The sequence below is a fragment of the Oreochromis aureus genome, linkage group 11, assembly GCF_013358895.1.
Source record: "Oreochromis aureus strain Israel breed Guangdong linkage group 11, ZZ_aureus, whole genome shotgun sequence".
NCBI classification, from domain to species: Eukaryota; Metazoa; Chordata; class Actinopteri; order Cichliformes; family Cichlidae; genus Oreochromis; species Oreochromis aureus.
The window spans coordinates 7,296,881-7,313,608 of NC_052952.1; the positions used below are offsets into that span (position 1 = coordinate 7,296,881).

Sequence of the window (16,728 nt, forward strand, 5' to 3'; positions counted from 1 at the left end):
CAGTGATTCCCACAGGGCCTCAAGTTCCTTCCTAATATTCAAATTATTGTAGAAAAGCACAGGAAGCAATGCACAGGAAAGAGTAGCAGCTAGAAGCTGCTGAACCCTCTGTTATGCTGTTATAGACCACACAATAACAGTTTTAACGAGTGCATATAATTACTACTATAGCCTTTACTTGTTATACTGGTCAGCTGCAGTTTATTATCTAAGAACAAACATATAATGCATAAAGTGTCAGTGTCACTGCAGCCAGAAAATACAGCTTGGGAAGCTGTTTATAGCAGCGAGGTAATACGCTTCATTTACACTCAATTGATTGCAGCTTTCTTATCTGTGGTCTGTGGTTTCTTTTTGAAAATACCACTTGTCACCTTCTGCCACTGAATAGTGTTAACAGTCAACAATCAATCATATTATTTTTAAAAATGAAATTCTGGGATTTGTGCTGTTCAGATGTAACCATGTGTCAGTACAAATCCAAAAGATCCACCAGACAGACAGTCAGAATTTCTAGATAGTTAATGGGGTTGCAGGGAGAAACATGTTCAGTAACAAAAAATCTTTATATTTTTTTTTTCTTTTGTCATTTATGCACTTTAACATTTGCTTACAAGAGTCCACAGAGTTTGTTGGTGACCATTGAGTGAGCTATATTATTTATCACATAGCTGCAAATAAAATTCTTCAAAAGGCGCGAACTCCACAAAGAATGGCTGAAAGGTAATTTTTTTAGTTTATTGGATTAACTGAAATGAGGCCCCACAAACATGAAAAATAGCAATAGAGCAAAATCGTATTCTTGAATCAAGATTAAACGTGTTTACGTCTGCTATAAAGTTGGATAATTTAAAATAGGAGTCTCTTGTGACCGTTTGAGGAACTGCCTTGGAGGTCACTGCTCTGGTTCTTTTCTACAATTGGAAAAATCCGGTCCGATTAGTGTGGGAACTCCTGAATATGTTCACTCCAATCAAGCTTTTTGTTCAGTTCTGTTTCTCATAGACCCCATTTGCACAAGTATCCTTATCACTGGATCAACACCATCTCCTGAAGCAGTGTTAGCATTAGCATCAGCACAGCCACCGTTCCGTCCGTCTCTGTCATACTGTATATGAGATACACGGTGTTATTCCTTTTCTAGCGCAGCATAAGTGATTTGGGGAAATGATCATGCCTGTTATAGCGTTTGTGGCTGCCTTTCCTTCCTGTGTTTCCTCAGGAGAGCAGCGCTGACAAAATGAGATCGCTGTCAATCGGGCCTGAGAGGACTGACAGCTTTACAGGAACACATTGCATTGAGTGCAAGCCTGTAAATTGCATGATTAATACTTTTGTTCGTTCGGGGTTATGTAATCAGTGGCATCTCTGACACGAGCAGCATGAGATGATGATGATGATGATGATGATGATGATGGATGTTATATAAGCCAGCTGTGCCTCGAGAGATGCACACGAATGCCCTACATGCACGGACATACATGCATTTACCTTTTATGCACAGTACCTAATCACTCACACACACAGACACACACACACACATCTCAGCAGCTCATCAGTGAATGTGCTGAATGCAGAATGACTGCTCAACTGGCGTCTCCAGAGCGCCTTGCTGACATGGGAATTCCACTCTGAATAAGACTAATCACCGCCATGGCACCATGTTGATTAAAACCAAGGCCCACTCAGTCGCAGATGGCACAAGTCATCAGATTGTGTTCACTCACTTCCACAAAGCTACTATAATTCCTCCCCATCAGCAGTGATTGATGGCTATAATCGCAAAGACGCCGTTATCTCCTCTCTTCCCATCTCCCCTCCGTTGTTAAGTGTCTGTTGAAATTTGTTCTCTTCACTTGTCGACCATGTCCAATTAAAGTTTCTGAGGAACACAGACGGGCAGGGCGATGAGAGATGGGTGGCAGGAATGCAGTTTTGTCTGTCCTTGACGAAGTCATTTCCTGCGTGCTCATCTTTGTCTCATACCCTCTGCAGCTCTGTAAATTGGTCTGCCAACTGAACCCTGAGCTTTGGTTTAGTCTGGTTTAAGAAGGTGTGCGTGCAGGTGTGTGTTAGTTTGCAGGTAAAAGGCGAGACTGCCTAGTTAGCACAACACCAACGCATAAGCAGGTGGACACACAGCAGATTGGGGCCACGTTGCTGTAGTGGAGAGCTTTCAAGTGGACAGCTGCCTCCTTTAGCTGCATCTGTTTGAGAGCCTTTTGGCTTTTTCTGGCTCACCCTCCAAACACACACGCACATTTTACACACTCTCTCCAGCACAGGTTTGTTTTAGCTACCAACTTTTGTTGTTGGGCTCCTTTCCTGGCTTAAAGAAGGCCCATCTCTGGACAGAGCACCTTTGTGTCATCAAATCTCATCCTCAGTAGTCTGAGACCAGCTGTCTGTCAAATAGCCACAATCTGACTCCTGATTGGTCCATACGGCCTGTCTGAGGAAAGAGAGGAGCATCCTTTTTCTTTCTTTCTTTGTGCACACTAATTTTCTCTCTCCATTTGAGAGCTTTTGTGATAGACTGGGTTTTGTTATACTGCTGGGTTTTCATCATATGAAATAACACCTGACTTCCAAATATTAACTGTGCTACACCTTAGCCTTGTTGCTAGGCAACCTCCAGCTCTTACCTCATCATCACAGCCTTATTATAGACTGGTATGGTAGGTGGTCGAGGAGTTTTTGCCTCTCGACGTGTGCGTGTCTGGCTACAAAAATTTGACTGTGAGATGAATCAGAAAGCGTTGAGCAGTAGACGACGGAGTTTAAGATAAAACAGAAGCATCCCACGAGGTCCAGGAGACGACACCAGCTCTGCTGCACACACTGTAGCAAAGCTCAGAGCAGTTTCTCTGTTTGTCTTTCTGGGACACTGATTTTAAATCTTTTGAGACTCATTATAAGTAAAAGGCAGATGCTTTCACCGTTCCATTAAATGCTTTTAAACTGAAGCAGAAGTACTCTCCAAAAGCCCCACCTCCCTTCCCCCTCTTTGCCGATGTCCTCTCCTGCACTGTGAAAGTGTTGCTGGCAGATTCGCATCACATACCCAAGTGCTGTTTGGCTTGGATAGAGAGGGGCACAAGGTGGCATTTCCAACACAAACACATGATCGTGTGTGCGTCCTGCCAGTTCTTTTCCTGTTAGCACAGCCTGTTAGTCAGGGCACAAGAACAGAGCTCTGGTGCCAGGCTGGCTTCAGCTGTGCTTCTCCACGGGGACATGACCCCCACAGCCAGATGCAAGCAGCGTTACACACACACACATGCGCGCGCACACCCACGTTAATCACATAATGAGCCATTTTCTCTGAGCATACAAACAGACATCATTCATTTGTTCACTTTCTAATTTGTCAGCCTGTTTTGTTTTTTCCAGTCCTTCCTCTGCCAACTCTCTCTTTGTCTCTCCTGTCAGATGCAAGGGCCCAGCGAGAAGGGAAACTGACACCATGGACACATTTGTGGACTCGGCCTGGTATTATTTTAGATACACAGACCCTCACAATGCATACAGGTATAAACAGCCTCCTCCTGAAGCTTTAATATGTTCCTGTTCATCCATCTCTGGCTCAATGAGGCCAACAAATGTAGACTTATTTACTTTTCTTTCTTGCATCTTTTTTTCTTACCTTCTTTCTCACCTTTTATTACCATCGTATTTGTTTAAAAGAAAACGAGAAAAGAGGAAGTTGCAAAAGGTTCTCCAGCAGTAGGAGAAGAAGCATGTCTGTATATTTGGATATGGAGAAAGATCACTGTGTAATCTCAGTGTAAATACAAACCTCATTTCTCTCTCACGCCTGTTCTGTAAGTGCTATTGGTGAAAGTTATACTCAAACTATGATTATGCTCATTGTTAGATCACCCACTCTCTCTCCCACTTGCCTGCTTGAAACACTTGTATTGGGTTGTGTACACGCAGGTATGCATACACACTTCCCTGAAAGTTGCACTCTTTGCCGATAGAGATTATGGAGCAATGGCCGTCACCTGCTGGGGTGGCGGTGATACCCTGAGCTTAACAAAAGAGATTAATTTCCCAGTGCCCTGACCTAGCCGTAAAGCTGCTTTAAAAAGGGAGGGGGACTGCTCTCTCCATCACTTTTCTTTGCCGGACAGATTACGGCACAACAGAAAAAGCAATTACACCATTTGTGCATTTCAGTTGGATTGCTGAGCCGTATACACGCGGGGTGGGGGGTTGGGAGCGAAAATGGGAAGCAAGTGATGTTTTAAAGTAGCAAGTACGGGGAAGGAAATGGGAACAGGGTGTTATGTATTAGACTTCCTTGGCCTCTTGCCAGAAGTGAGCCTGAATTATTTTCAGCTTTGTGAGTTTATAACTCCCCTCCACCCCGGTTCAATTATCTGGAGGTGCTATCAGGCACAGAGGGAGGGTTGGAAGCAGAGACGTGTGAAGGAGAGTAATGATGTAAGTCTTCCCTAAAAAGCGTCATTACTGATACTCCATCATGACAGCCAGGCTGACTACACGCGGCTGTCCTGCCAAGCTCTGAATGCAATAGTCATATTTTCACTATTAACTTGTGATGGCAGTCATCACAGCCAAAATGTAACCAGACATTACTTTGGTAGTTTTTTCTGAGTCTAAAGGAACTTGATGGGGCTTCATGATGCTTCTTTTCCTCTCTGGATTCTTGTGTGTCAGATTAAGCCTGCCCCCTGGAGGAAGACGGCATGCATGTCTACCAAAGCACGTAACTACAAACTAGTCTCATCTGAAAAAATGCTTACTGGGATTATAATTGGGCATTTTGCAGCTTTGAGTTGCTAATTCATTCATTTCTGGCATTCATTTTAAACATCAAAGTGCTCCAAGTGCAGATAACGAAATGACAAAAACATGGACAGATAACGAGAATACATAAAATGAATGACTTAAAATAAAAAGAGTGAAATAAATGATTACTGTGTAGTATTGTGGCATTAAGTGAGCAAAAGATAAAAGTTGCATCGTGATAGAGCAAACCTGCAGCCTCTGGGTTTACTGAAAAGACTTCTTGCACAACATTGGTTTGTGTGGACAGATGATGATGTTTGCACAATCATTTATAGCTTCTGTGAGAGCCCAAAAAACCTCCTATATGAAACTCAACAGACCTCATTTTAGGAAGGAAGAGATCATTAAAGGTCTTCAGAAATATTGTCCCCCTCCTCACTGACACTTCTTCACCCTTCTTATTGTTCCTTTTCAGTTTAGCATTGCTCTTGATAGTACTTTAGGCTAATAAATTAAGTGAGCACCTCTTTAAATGTCCTCTCCGTCTTCAGGCCTTTTGAGCGCCACTTGGCAGACCACTGGCTTCCTGTGGACGTGTACATCGGAGGGAAGGAACACGCTGTTATGCACTTGTACTATGCTCGCTTCCTCTGTCATTTCTGCAAGGATCAGGGTCTTGTGGCTCACAGGTGGGGTACACTGTGGTTTATGTGTATGTTTGGGCTTTTTTTATTTAGTGTGCATTTACATTTTGAGAGTGTTTGTAAGTGAAACACTCTTTATGTGTTACAGGGAACCTTTTCGGAAGCTCCTGGTCCAGGGTCTGATCAAGGGCCAGACGTTTAAGCTTGCAGGCAGTGGCCAGTACCTAAAGAGAGAAGAAATAAACTTCACAGGTACATGCTGCGTGCAGCTGGAGGGTGTTTGTTAATGTGACACATTTGTAACAAGTAGAAAGAAGGAAGGCTTGGAGATGTGACAGATTTTTTTTCTCTGTAATGTGTGGTAACACTGCCTTCCCACCTCCTTCTAGCGTTGTTAGCGAGAAGCCATCTTCATTTAAGCGTTTCAGATCGCACGTTTCCAGTTGAATGACGGGTTAATCGGACGCTCTCAGGAAAACCTAAATCACATGAAATCCTTTGAAGATACCAAAACGCTCTCTTATAGTTAGCATTTAAGGATTTATTGATTGGTAACAAGATAAACGAGAGATACTACTAGTTATCAAAGTAGGACGTCTATTGATCCCAGCTATCTCTGACCCCATCCTGCTTCTTCCAGATAAGGAGCCAGTGGCTCTGAGTGGCGGTCGCGTTGAGGTGACGTGGGAGAAGATGAGCAAGTCCAAACACAACGGGCTGGACCCCCAAGACGTGGTCCAGCAGTACGGCGTGGACACAGTACGACTATACATCCTCTATGCGGCACCGCCTGAACAGGACATCCTGTGGAATGCTAAGAGTGAGAAGAGAAGAGTCTGCAAAATTACACAGACACCTTAAGTTACTCATGATGTGTGAAGTTTGAAATGAAATAAATCTTGTAAAAACATGCTCTTTGTCTTGTGTGTGTTGACCCACTCCAGCCGATGCTCTTGCTGGCGTTCTGCGATGGCAGTCTCGACTGTGGCAGCTGGTGACCAAGCTGAGAGCAGCACGGCAGCTCGGAGATGTCCCCAACCCCAGACTGCTGAAAAAGAAAGAGCTCGCAGAGGCCAAAAAGATCTGGGAGAACAAGAACTACGCAATTCAAGAGGTAACTGCTCTGCAGCCTAAAGGCCTTTACACACCAAGCGCGTTGTGATGATGAGTTGGTCCTGATGTCTCTAAACAAGAAAGGGAAGAAACGGAGATTCTGGGTTCATCCGATTCTCACTAGAACGCAGCAGAAGGCAGAAATTTAATGGTTTGATCCAGGAGTTGAAGCTGTATAACGGCCGCTTTCGTCCATATTTTATGTCAGTGGGACAGTTTAAGCTCTTTTTGACAGAGCTAGGATCACATCTGTGTGTCTGAGGTATAATAGTATTCTTTTACTATTTCCATATCATCATTTTGAGCTATGAGCACATTTATTCCCAAATGCAGTCTGATATATCAATTGTGTTTATTCAGATCCGAAAAATCGAGCTTGGTTCGGAAAAACTCAGTGCTTCAAATTTGTAGGTGTGAACAGCTCCGCTGAGAACGGGTGAATCCCAAAAATATTTCTAACTCACAAAATATTTGCACAGATTTTCCACATCCAGTGTGTAAAGGCCTTTAGGCTGTCTGTGAAATTTGTCTTGGGCCAACAATATTAAACATGGCACCATTCGCATAATACAACCAACACCAGAAGTCAACCAATAAATAAGTTAATTAGTCAAATAATTAATAAACATTTGTTTCCCATATATGGCTTAAAGCAGAGGTGTCCAACTCCAGGCCTCGAGGGCCAGTGTCCTGCAGGTTTTAGATGTGTGCTTGATCCAACACAGCTGATTTAAATGTCTAAATAACCTCCTCAATATGTCTTGAAGTTCTGCAGAGGCCTGGTAATGAATTAATAATTTGATTCAGATGTGTTGACCCAGGGTGATATCTAAAACCTGCAGGACACCGGCCCTTGAGGCCTGGAGTTGGACACCCCTGGCTTAAAGTGTCTCATTGTGACATTAAACTGTGACATATTGCAGCACTTCTCACCAGCAGGGGTCAGATATGTGCCCATTGTCAAATCTCGGGTTGTCACCCAGATTTAACGTTCACTGTCCTTCAGCAACATATTGCATCTGTCATTTTGCTCAGTTTTGAATTTGGCTCTCAGCTTGTTCCTCTTATCTGTGCTAAAGTTGTTAATAATTTCCTTCAGCCTTTTGTTACAGTTGGAAGACACGTTAAGAAGTCTTTTCTCATTTATAAGGTACCGAATGACAGCAAGTAATAGATCACTCGTTACACAGTCGCAGTACAAAATCCTGAGTTGTGGCATTTCAATACTAAACATCCGTCGCAACCTGAAACCCCCGGAATAAAGGGTAGCAGCAGAAGGCGCTGGAAATTGATTTTAAACTGTGTCTCCTTTCACACTTTATAAATAGCCTTCTCTGGCTGGCAGGTTTGATAGTCGCTCTCTACCCCCCGCCTCCCACCTCAAGGCCATTGCTTTTAAAGGACCTCAGGCTGTTTGCCCTAAGCCCTCAAAGCCGAGGCTGTCCTTTGATCTGTCCCTCAAAAGCCTCCTTGATAAACCTGCTCCCTGTGGACCCTCCCAAATGGCTCCCTTTTCCCTGAAAGCTGAGCAGGGGAATGTTGACTCGCTTTGTGGCTTCAGCTGGTCCACATGACGATAAGGCCCGTCTTCTGAACCTGTTATTGTTTTCCAGTGATTCATCAGAGGCACACTCAGTAATAATAAGTGACAACACCAACCCATCTGGAAGCAGCCGTATGTCTAGGATCCAGAAACTCATCATAAAGCCTCAGACTGTCGTTTTTACTCACCGACTGTGCCGTGTTTCTCTGTTGGTGTTTTCAGGTGACGACTCACTTCACAGAGGACTTCCTTTTCAACGCAGCCATATCTCGCCTAATGGGACTCACTAACACACTGAGCGTGAGTGTGCTCTCTTATACCTTGAAGGACAGTACTGTGCAAAAAGTCTTGAGCCACCAGCTATTTCTTTATAATTTACTTCCAAGGAGCCAGACTTCCCCTTGTAATTTTTTAATGTGGTCACAGGCGATGGTTCTCCAGGGTTTCTGAAAGTCTTTCAAGGTTTTTCTTTGGAAATTGGCTGTTTTTTCACTCATTTTCAGTCCAGTTTCAGTTTCTTTCGTTGAATCTATGAAAAATGCCTAAGATAACATAGTTTGACAGGCATAAAATTGCATTTTTGCACCAAGCGCTATTAGCCTAAAACTTGGCTAACTTGGCTAAAAATAAATAAATAAATCAGATGAGCAACATCTAAAGTCACGTCCTTAAGAAATAGGAAAACAAATGCAGAAAAGACCTGACAAAGGGACCTGAGAGGTCTTAGGGTAGCTCTCAAGAAGCTATTCTTAAGGCAGGGACAAATAGCTGAGGTATGACATCAGAATCAGTGGTAGCATGTTTGATGGGGTGATGAACCTAACTGAAATTTTTGTTGTTAATATGTAAAGAGGAGTCCGGAGAGAGATGCAACAGTGTCTACAGTCATCTTTAACACGGTTGAAGCTCTGTCATAGTTTGAGAGCCAATGGTCTTGGAGATCTTGTCCAAAAAAAAGTAGAATCAGAATTTGATCCACCATCGAGAAAGTGCTTGATTGGAAGAAGCTTCATTTTTCAGCATGACAATGATCTCAAACACACTGCCAGTGCAGTAAAAGCATACCTGCATAGAAAAACATCAATCAGTCATGGATTGGCCTCCTCAAAGCCTGGACCTCAGCATTGTTGAGGCAGTGTGGGGTCATCCTAACACTGAATAGAACAAAAGGCAGCGAACATCCAAATAGCATTCAAGATGCCTGGAGAACTCTTCCTAAAGACTACTTAAAGAAATGACAAGAAAGCTGCCTAAGAGAGTTCAGGCTGTTGAAGAATAAAAGTGATCGACTTTTAAGCTCATTGTACAAACTCTGTTTTACCTTCTATACTGTACTTCCATCAATGTTCTCACATGTTTCAGTGAACCATTGCACCTATTTCCCATTTTCCTTGCAAAATATGAATAAATGAGGCGTGACTTAAGACTTTTTGCACAGTACTGGCTGAAAATATGGTACAATTATTGTTTAAAAACTGAACACACTGGAAATCACATTTTTTCCACTGCTTCTGTGTGTCTAGAGTGCAACAGTCAGGCTGTTGCAACACAGCGTGGAGTTTGAGGAAGCTCTGGCTGCCCTGGTTATGATGACAGCACCCATGGCCCCTCACTTAGCTTCTGAGCTTTGGGCAGGTTGGTGAAGTTCATGCACATATTTAGTGTAAAGAAGAAATGTGTCACATGATGAGGAACGGAGATTGAACAAACCATGTCTTACACTTAGCTGCTTGCCAATTGAAATTTAAATAGCTGTAAAAGAGGAAGCGGCCTCTGCTAAACATCTAATTTACACCAGTGAACGCCCAACGATGAGTGGTGATGATCAGTACACTCAACCTGAAATAAACAGTGCTGAAAGCCTTTTGTAGCAGCTAAACAACAGAAAGGAAGCTCTAGCGTCACTTTCTGTGTCTCGTGTGGAAGCGTGCCCTTGTGCTGCCCGGAGGACATCCTTTTCTTTTCATGGATGCACAGACACGAGCTTTCTGCACACAGCTGACAGAGGAGAGAACCGGAAAAACAGAGTCCAGCTGAAAGGAAAGCGTAAAGTGTGTGTGCTGGTTTTAATGAGTGTCAGTAAGCATGTTTTGTGTTTGTGTGTGCTCATGTACGTATAGCAGAAGAAGCTATAGAAGCTGTGAGAAGATGACGTCCAACACACACGTTTAAGTTGTTTTTTAGTGAAACTAAGTTCAGCACGGTAGCATCAGCAAACTTTTTGTTTATTGTCCTCCCTTACACCCCTCACCCCCCATTTAAAGTAAATAAATAAATAAATGAATGAAAATCCTCAGTTATTCAGCTTACTCGAGTTTCACTGCATAGTTTCCCCGGTACGTGTTCGTCATGTTTTGCCCCCACAGTCTGAGAACCACCGATGCAGAGCGTTATAAACAGGACATACAAGACGTGTGACCTCTGTCGCACTCTGTACTTTACTCTCTGAGCCGTTCTTCGTAATTTTACACACACAGTGCAGGATAGAGGAAGTTCACATCCTTCCCTTGGGCCTCCAGAGGACAGGAGCTTGCTGTAAGAATAGCTGCGTTGTTGTTGTGTGACCCATTACCGAGATGTTGTCTCAGCATAAAGATTAACCTATACAAGCAACATTAAAGTCATCCGCAGAGCTATAAAATAAAATATATATATAACTTTTTCTTTCTTTAAAAAAAAAAAAAAAATTTTTTCTGGCTGACTCTTTTGTACCTCCGCATATGTTTCCTGAGAGTCAGCAAATATTGTCCTTGTTGGGTCTTTCCCAGGTCTTTGCCAGGTGAAACAGCCCCTCAGCCCCATCCTCCAACATGGAGGGGATGTCCTGCAGCAGTCCTGGCCGACTGTGGACCCAGAGTATCTGGAGGTACCTGACTTTGTGGAATTGTCTGTACTGGTAAGTTCAGATAAACGTGAACTCAGTCAATATGCAGCACTGCTGAAGGTTCTGACTCAGTGACCGAACAATAAATACAGAAATAAATGGTTGTCATGGTTAAATGAAGCGCTTACATTTCCTAATTCCTTTTCTTTTGTTGGTCATTGCATTTGTACATGTTAACATTGTGAAGACAACCTGCTGAAGTTCAAACTGAGCATCAAAATGGGGAAGAAAGGTGATGTAAGTGAATATGGAATGATTGTTGGTTCAGATGGGCTGGTCTGAGTATTTCAGAAACTACTGAGATTTTCCCACCCAACTATCTCTGGAGTTTACACACAATGGTCTGACAAAGCGAAACTATCCACTGAGCAAAAGTTCTCTGGGTGAAAATACCTTGTTGATGCCAGAGGTCAGGGGTCAATGGCCAGACTGCTTTGAGCTGATAGGAAAGCAACAGGAATTCAAATAACCACGAGTAACAATCAGGGAACACTCCATATTATGGTGGTTAGCACATTTACCTAACATGCAGAAGATTCCAGTTTGACACTGGGAGGAGACACAAACCTGACAACAGAAGATTGGAGAAATGTCTTGATTTCTGCTGTGATATTTGGATGTTAGGTTCAGAATTTGGTGTTTAAAAAAAAACAAACAAAAAAGACAAAACACATGTATCCATAAATAATGCTGGTGATGGCGTTCTAATGGCACACACTAGTCCCTTAGTACCAATTAGTACCATTGTTTTAACACCTACTTGAGTATTGCTGATGCTCATGTCTGTCCCTTTAAATGTGCACTCAAATGCCACCAGTCACCAGATCTCAATCCAGTAGAGCACCTTTGGTGGTCCAACCCAGTACTACCAAGGTGTACCTAACAAAGTGGCCAGTGAGTTTATATACAGAACTTTAGTAAAATGAATATGCCTGTTTTTTTCATACATCCTCTAGCATTTCCTAAAACTCTCCACTTTTACTTCCATGATTACTTCCATAGTCTGTAATTTTCAGGAGAGCCTATGATTAGCCTCTGTGTGTATGTGCGCGCGCATGTAGATGTCTTTACAAGTCGGTGCGTACCTGTTTGTGTTTATGCGTCGGCATGTCGGACACTATGCTTAAAGTTAAAAAGACAAGTTGGTCAGTAATTAAAAGTTAAGAACAGAGTTCCTGCCTTGCTGTCACTCACTCACTCGTGTTCTTTCTTTACAAAAAAAGCAATTAAAAAACGCCTGTTAGCCAAAATGAAGCCTGTGACTGGTTCTGAGCTGAGTACATCAAGTGTCTGTGTTTTTCAACATGCACAGACAATCAGAGGACGTATCCAGCTGTGATAGTGTTTTTTTGTGTGTGTGTGTTTTTTTTTTTAAGAAAATCCATTTGTATCAGAGTGCTATTCTTCGTTCTGCCCTGGATATCCACTAGGCTAATAGATAAAAGCTCCAACTGCTGTAATGGGACTATTTTCTCTTTTAGGAGGTAGTATCCCCCTGAGAGAACCTGCTAATCCCTTCTCACACGCACACACACCTGTGATTTCAACAAACACTAAGCTGAATAACAGCGCTGCTCTTTCACTTGAGTTTTACATGGAAAAAGAGACGAGAAACATGAGACAGAAATGGGTGTGTCTACTTATTCTATTCCCACTACAGAGATATAAATCTCATTGCAGTGACATTTTGGGAAATCAGCACATTTCTGTGTAAATACTCAGTTAGGTAAGGGTTACCTTAGCAAGAAGAAGTAGTGTTTATGGTTAGGCTAGCACACGTCTGAGTGCGGGTGGGTGTGCCCAGTTCTGTTCTCACAATACTCCATATGTATTTTCCGTGTCTTAGTGAAAATAATACTCTTTTACACATCTCTGAGTCACACGCACTGTATATATATTTGAGCTTCCATTGCTCGATGATGATGATGATAATGATGATGGTTCTGGTGGTTTTCCCTTAGACTGAGCGCTCTGTTGTGGGTTTCCTCACTCTCTCAGTCCTCTAATCACGTACTCGGGTTTGTCCCAGAATGGAGGCCAATCCCGAGCACACGCACACACAAGCGTGCACACCCTTAATTTACAACCACCTCTAAAAGCAGCATCATGTTCAGCGTGTGCACACATACACTTGCTTCCAAACATACAAGACCGAGTGTCCTTACCATGCGTACCACTAACTATGTGTTTTAAAGGATGCACTGTATATGTAGAGGGAAAAGGTGGAGTCTGCTATTTTAGGAGTTTTGTGCCAGGAGGTAGTTTATAATACAACTTTCAATGGCAGAACTTTTGTTTTTCAAAATAACTAAATGAAAAAACCTTTCAGTAACTTCTCTCAACTCTCGCCTTCTGTTTCTTGCTCTTAGATAAACAACAAGTCCTGTGGCATGGTGACCGTCCCTGTGCAGGTGTCCAAAGATACCAGCCGGGTACAGCAGCTGGTTCTCGAGAGCCCCGTCGGACAGAAGTTTCTGAGCGAACGCAACATAAAGAGAGCCATCTTGTCTCCCAGGACTGCTCTCATCAACTTCCTTGTTGATGAGTGACACTGGATTGTTCACCAATGCTTTTGAGACAGACAAAAGAGGTGGACTTTTTAAAAATCTATTTAAGAAAACGTGAAAGGCTGAACGTCAGTTTAGATAAAAATTCAATAATATCCATGTAAATATCTATATAGACATTTTATTTATGTTTTCTATTTTTAATAAAAGAGCAACTGCAGGTTTCCAGTCTCTTTAATGCAGCACCTATCTTTTCTAAATCAGACTCCCCATTATTCAGGACTTCACCTCCACCCAAAGACCACTTTAGATTCCAGTCATTGTTCACATTCTCTACCTTAAGCATCGCACCCACAGCTTCACACCTCTCAATCTACCAGTGCACGTCTCAGCCAAGTCATGCAGCTGTGATTTGCCTTATCAGCACTTGTGTGCACCTCCGGCCCTGTTTTGTTTTTTGTTTTTTGGCTGCACAGACATAGACTGCCATTTGGCTACTGGATGTGGCGCTGCGTGAACCCTGGCTGGCTGGAGTTAACTGAAGGGCCTCGTGTGGTCGGGGGATTTTTAACCTTGCCACCGCATCATTTGTTCTGCCCCTCATGACCAACTGTGCCTATTCATCAGCTCTGTGTCTTGACGTTAGACCAACATGACTCAGCCCTTAGCGCTGTCCTGGCAGAGCGCACACACCAGAGGCACTGAAATCTATCTGTGAACACGCCCACTGGCCTATCTGGAATGAGTATGAGTAAGCATTAACTTGATATGTAAAACCATTTCTCTTCAGCAAGTTATTGTGCCCACATCTCCGATTAGTTGAGTTTTTGAAAGCTATATGGGTAATAGCTAAAGCGTTGCTAAGGACATGCTTTTAATTTGATAGGAATCATACTGGCCAGCTTGCAACTGATAAAATCATTGCTTGCTGTATATATTGTTTTTAGTTACTATTGCTGAATTTTTAAAATGCGCAGACACACACACAAAAAAAATGTTTCTTACTGACCCCCTCAATCCTTTTCCCATATTTCTGTGCTTTATCTCTCAGCATCAGGTGACAGGAAGAGGCTCACGAGAGAGACAGAATAACAGGAAGTGAAACCAGGAGTTAGAGGGGAGTAAAGAACTTTAACTCTGTTCGTTGTTTTTCTCATTGTCTTAGATTTACACAATGGCTTGATGCTGTCGCAACCCAAAACAAAGCGAGACAAAGAAACAGAGGCATTTACCTTCACTGTGCTCATCTCTTTATCACACATTCAAACTGTCTGTTTTAAAATAGCCATGAGAACCAGGAGGAGTTTGTTTTTAATCCCCTGATCTCTTCCTTTTTTACTCTTTTCACACCTTCATTTACTTTTCTCACTGGTAACAGCAGCTAATAAGCATGTCTGAACTTGAGGTGCCTCAAAAATGGGCCCCGAGTTGCTGTTTCATTAAAGAGAGCAACAGTGTAACTGTTGTTTAGAGCAGTCTGAGTGACATGATAGAAAATCCTTCCTGGACTAAAGTTAGCCCCTTTGAATAAATTTGATCTGAACTGCAGTGATGCATTCATTTTGTCACTTTCAGCTCATGGCATCATTTAACACTTTTTGTCATCTCTGCAGTTTCCATGACGACGAGGATCATTGAAAAGGCAACAATAATCCACTGTGACTCACTTTCTCTTCAGATCGCAGTCATACCCTTTCTTACACAAGAACTGTACAGCATGGATTGTCTTTGATGAGTTGAACTAAATCACTCCTCTGCCTCTTGAGAAATTCTGCTGGTGAGGCGGATAAGGGTGGAGCATGCAGCGGCGCAGTCCTGGTCGCCCTCCATTGCAGCAGTCGAGTCCCTGGACTGGGGCTGTGTGTTCCCACAGGGGGACGTTGTAATGCCACAGCTCATTATCTTGCAAGATATCTTCAGTTCATCTGCTGTAGATAGTTTCTAGACTGGACTTTTTTTTTTGTCCTTCACCTGTCCAGTTTCCTCTAATTTTTAAGGACACTGCACACCATGCTGAGATATGTGAAGTTTACAACTAATAACTTTCTGAAAAACACCTTGGGCTAAAGAAATGAAAGCGAAACAGGCTAATGTGTAGAACACAATATACATCCCGTGAATTAGGTGCTATTTTTATGCTTGAATGATTCACAGGTCAGTCTTGAGTGGCTTTAACAAACAAAACAAAAAAGAAAATGTTCATCTGAAAAAGGTCGGGTACAAGGACTGGACTGAAAATGAAAAGACTTTTAGAAAGCTTGAAGAAATACTGCTCAAGACCACTTGGAAAAATGAGAAAGTCTGGCTGCTTGGAAGTAAAATGTAAAGAAATGAGGAGAAATGGTTTAAGATAATCCACTCTAGATCATGTTTGTCTTTTGTGAATTTAATATATTTACTGTGCCGGCTATATCCCTCTCTGTGCAGAGGAACAATTACTCAGTTGTTTTGTTTTGTATTGAAAGGATCCATGTATAATCTAAGTACAAACAAACCGATGTCCTCACTGTAAAGCCATCCAAGGCAGTATCATAAAGCATTGACCAGTGTTCATTCTTCCTTTGTTCTGCTTTCATCCATCTTTACATGCTGGTTTTTCAAACATGTCTATTAATTCCATCTATTTCCATCTAACCAGTCAAACTGTTGTGTCTTGGCACATAGAGTTGTTACGGCTAATGCTTCAAAGTAAAAGCAAACATTTCACAAACTGCATCTGCTTTTATGGAAGTGTTAATGCCTTACAACAACAAAAAAAGACTTCTGATCATTAGTTTAAGAATATATGGCATTATCAGTGGGCAGATTTCATTAACTGCTACAATTTCATTGCTTTTTTTTACAAAATGCCTTGGCAGATATCCTTATAAAAGAGTAACAACAGAGCTTTGGATTCCTGGAAATAATAGTGTTATTAAAAAAAAAAAGGTTAACTGTTGACACTGTCCCCTCTGATGTAACCATGAACATGTAGGGAGTCTGAAACCTGGCTTTTTTTTTGGTTGTGTGTTTGTTTGTTTATATCCTTTTTTTTTTTTTTTCATTTAATGAGGCTCTAATGACACAATTAACATAACGGGTGAAATTAAATGAGCTCATGTTTTCCAGAGTTATTGTCACCACATGCTTGGATTTTCCCCATAGATATTTAGCAAAGTAAATGCAGAACACGGCAACACTAATATTATGGATGGCACACAGACAATATTCAAAATACATAGGTTTTAATTTAAGTCAGTCTGGAGATATAATTTTGTCACTTTTATGATGCTTTCTCAA

The 16,728-nt window shown here is 42.2% G+C and overlaps 1 protein-coding gene across 1 annotated transcript in view; it reads left to right on the forward strand.

The window, feature by feature from the left end:
- lars2 (leucyl-tRNA synthetase 2, mitochondrial) overlaps positions 1-13,673 on the forward strand; it is a 36,760-nt gene extending 23,087 nt beyond the window's left edge. Inside the window, exons 13-21 of the mRNA XM_031752165.2 lie at positions 3,433-3,531; positions 5,310-5,447; positions 5,551-5,654; positions 6,043-6,222; positions 6,347-6,516; positions 8,281-8,358; positions 9,582-9,693; positions 10,827-10,954; positions 13,312-13,673. Coding sequence (XP_031608025.1) covers positions 3,433-3,531; positions 5,310-5,447; positions 5,551-5,654; positions 6,043-6,222; positions 6,347-6,516; positions 8,281-8,358; positions 9,582-9,693; positions 10,827-10,954; positions 13,312-13,491 — 1,189 coding nt within the window. The 3' untranslated portion in view covers positions 13,492-13,673. The remainder of the gene's footprint in view (positions 1-3,432; positions 3,532-5,309; positions 5,448-5,550; positions 5,655-6,042; positions 6,223-6,346; positions 6,517-8,280; positions 8,359-9,581; positions 9,694-10,826; positions 10,955-13,311) is intronic.
- Positions 13,674-16,728: the final 3,055 nt, after the last annotated feature.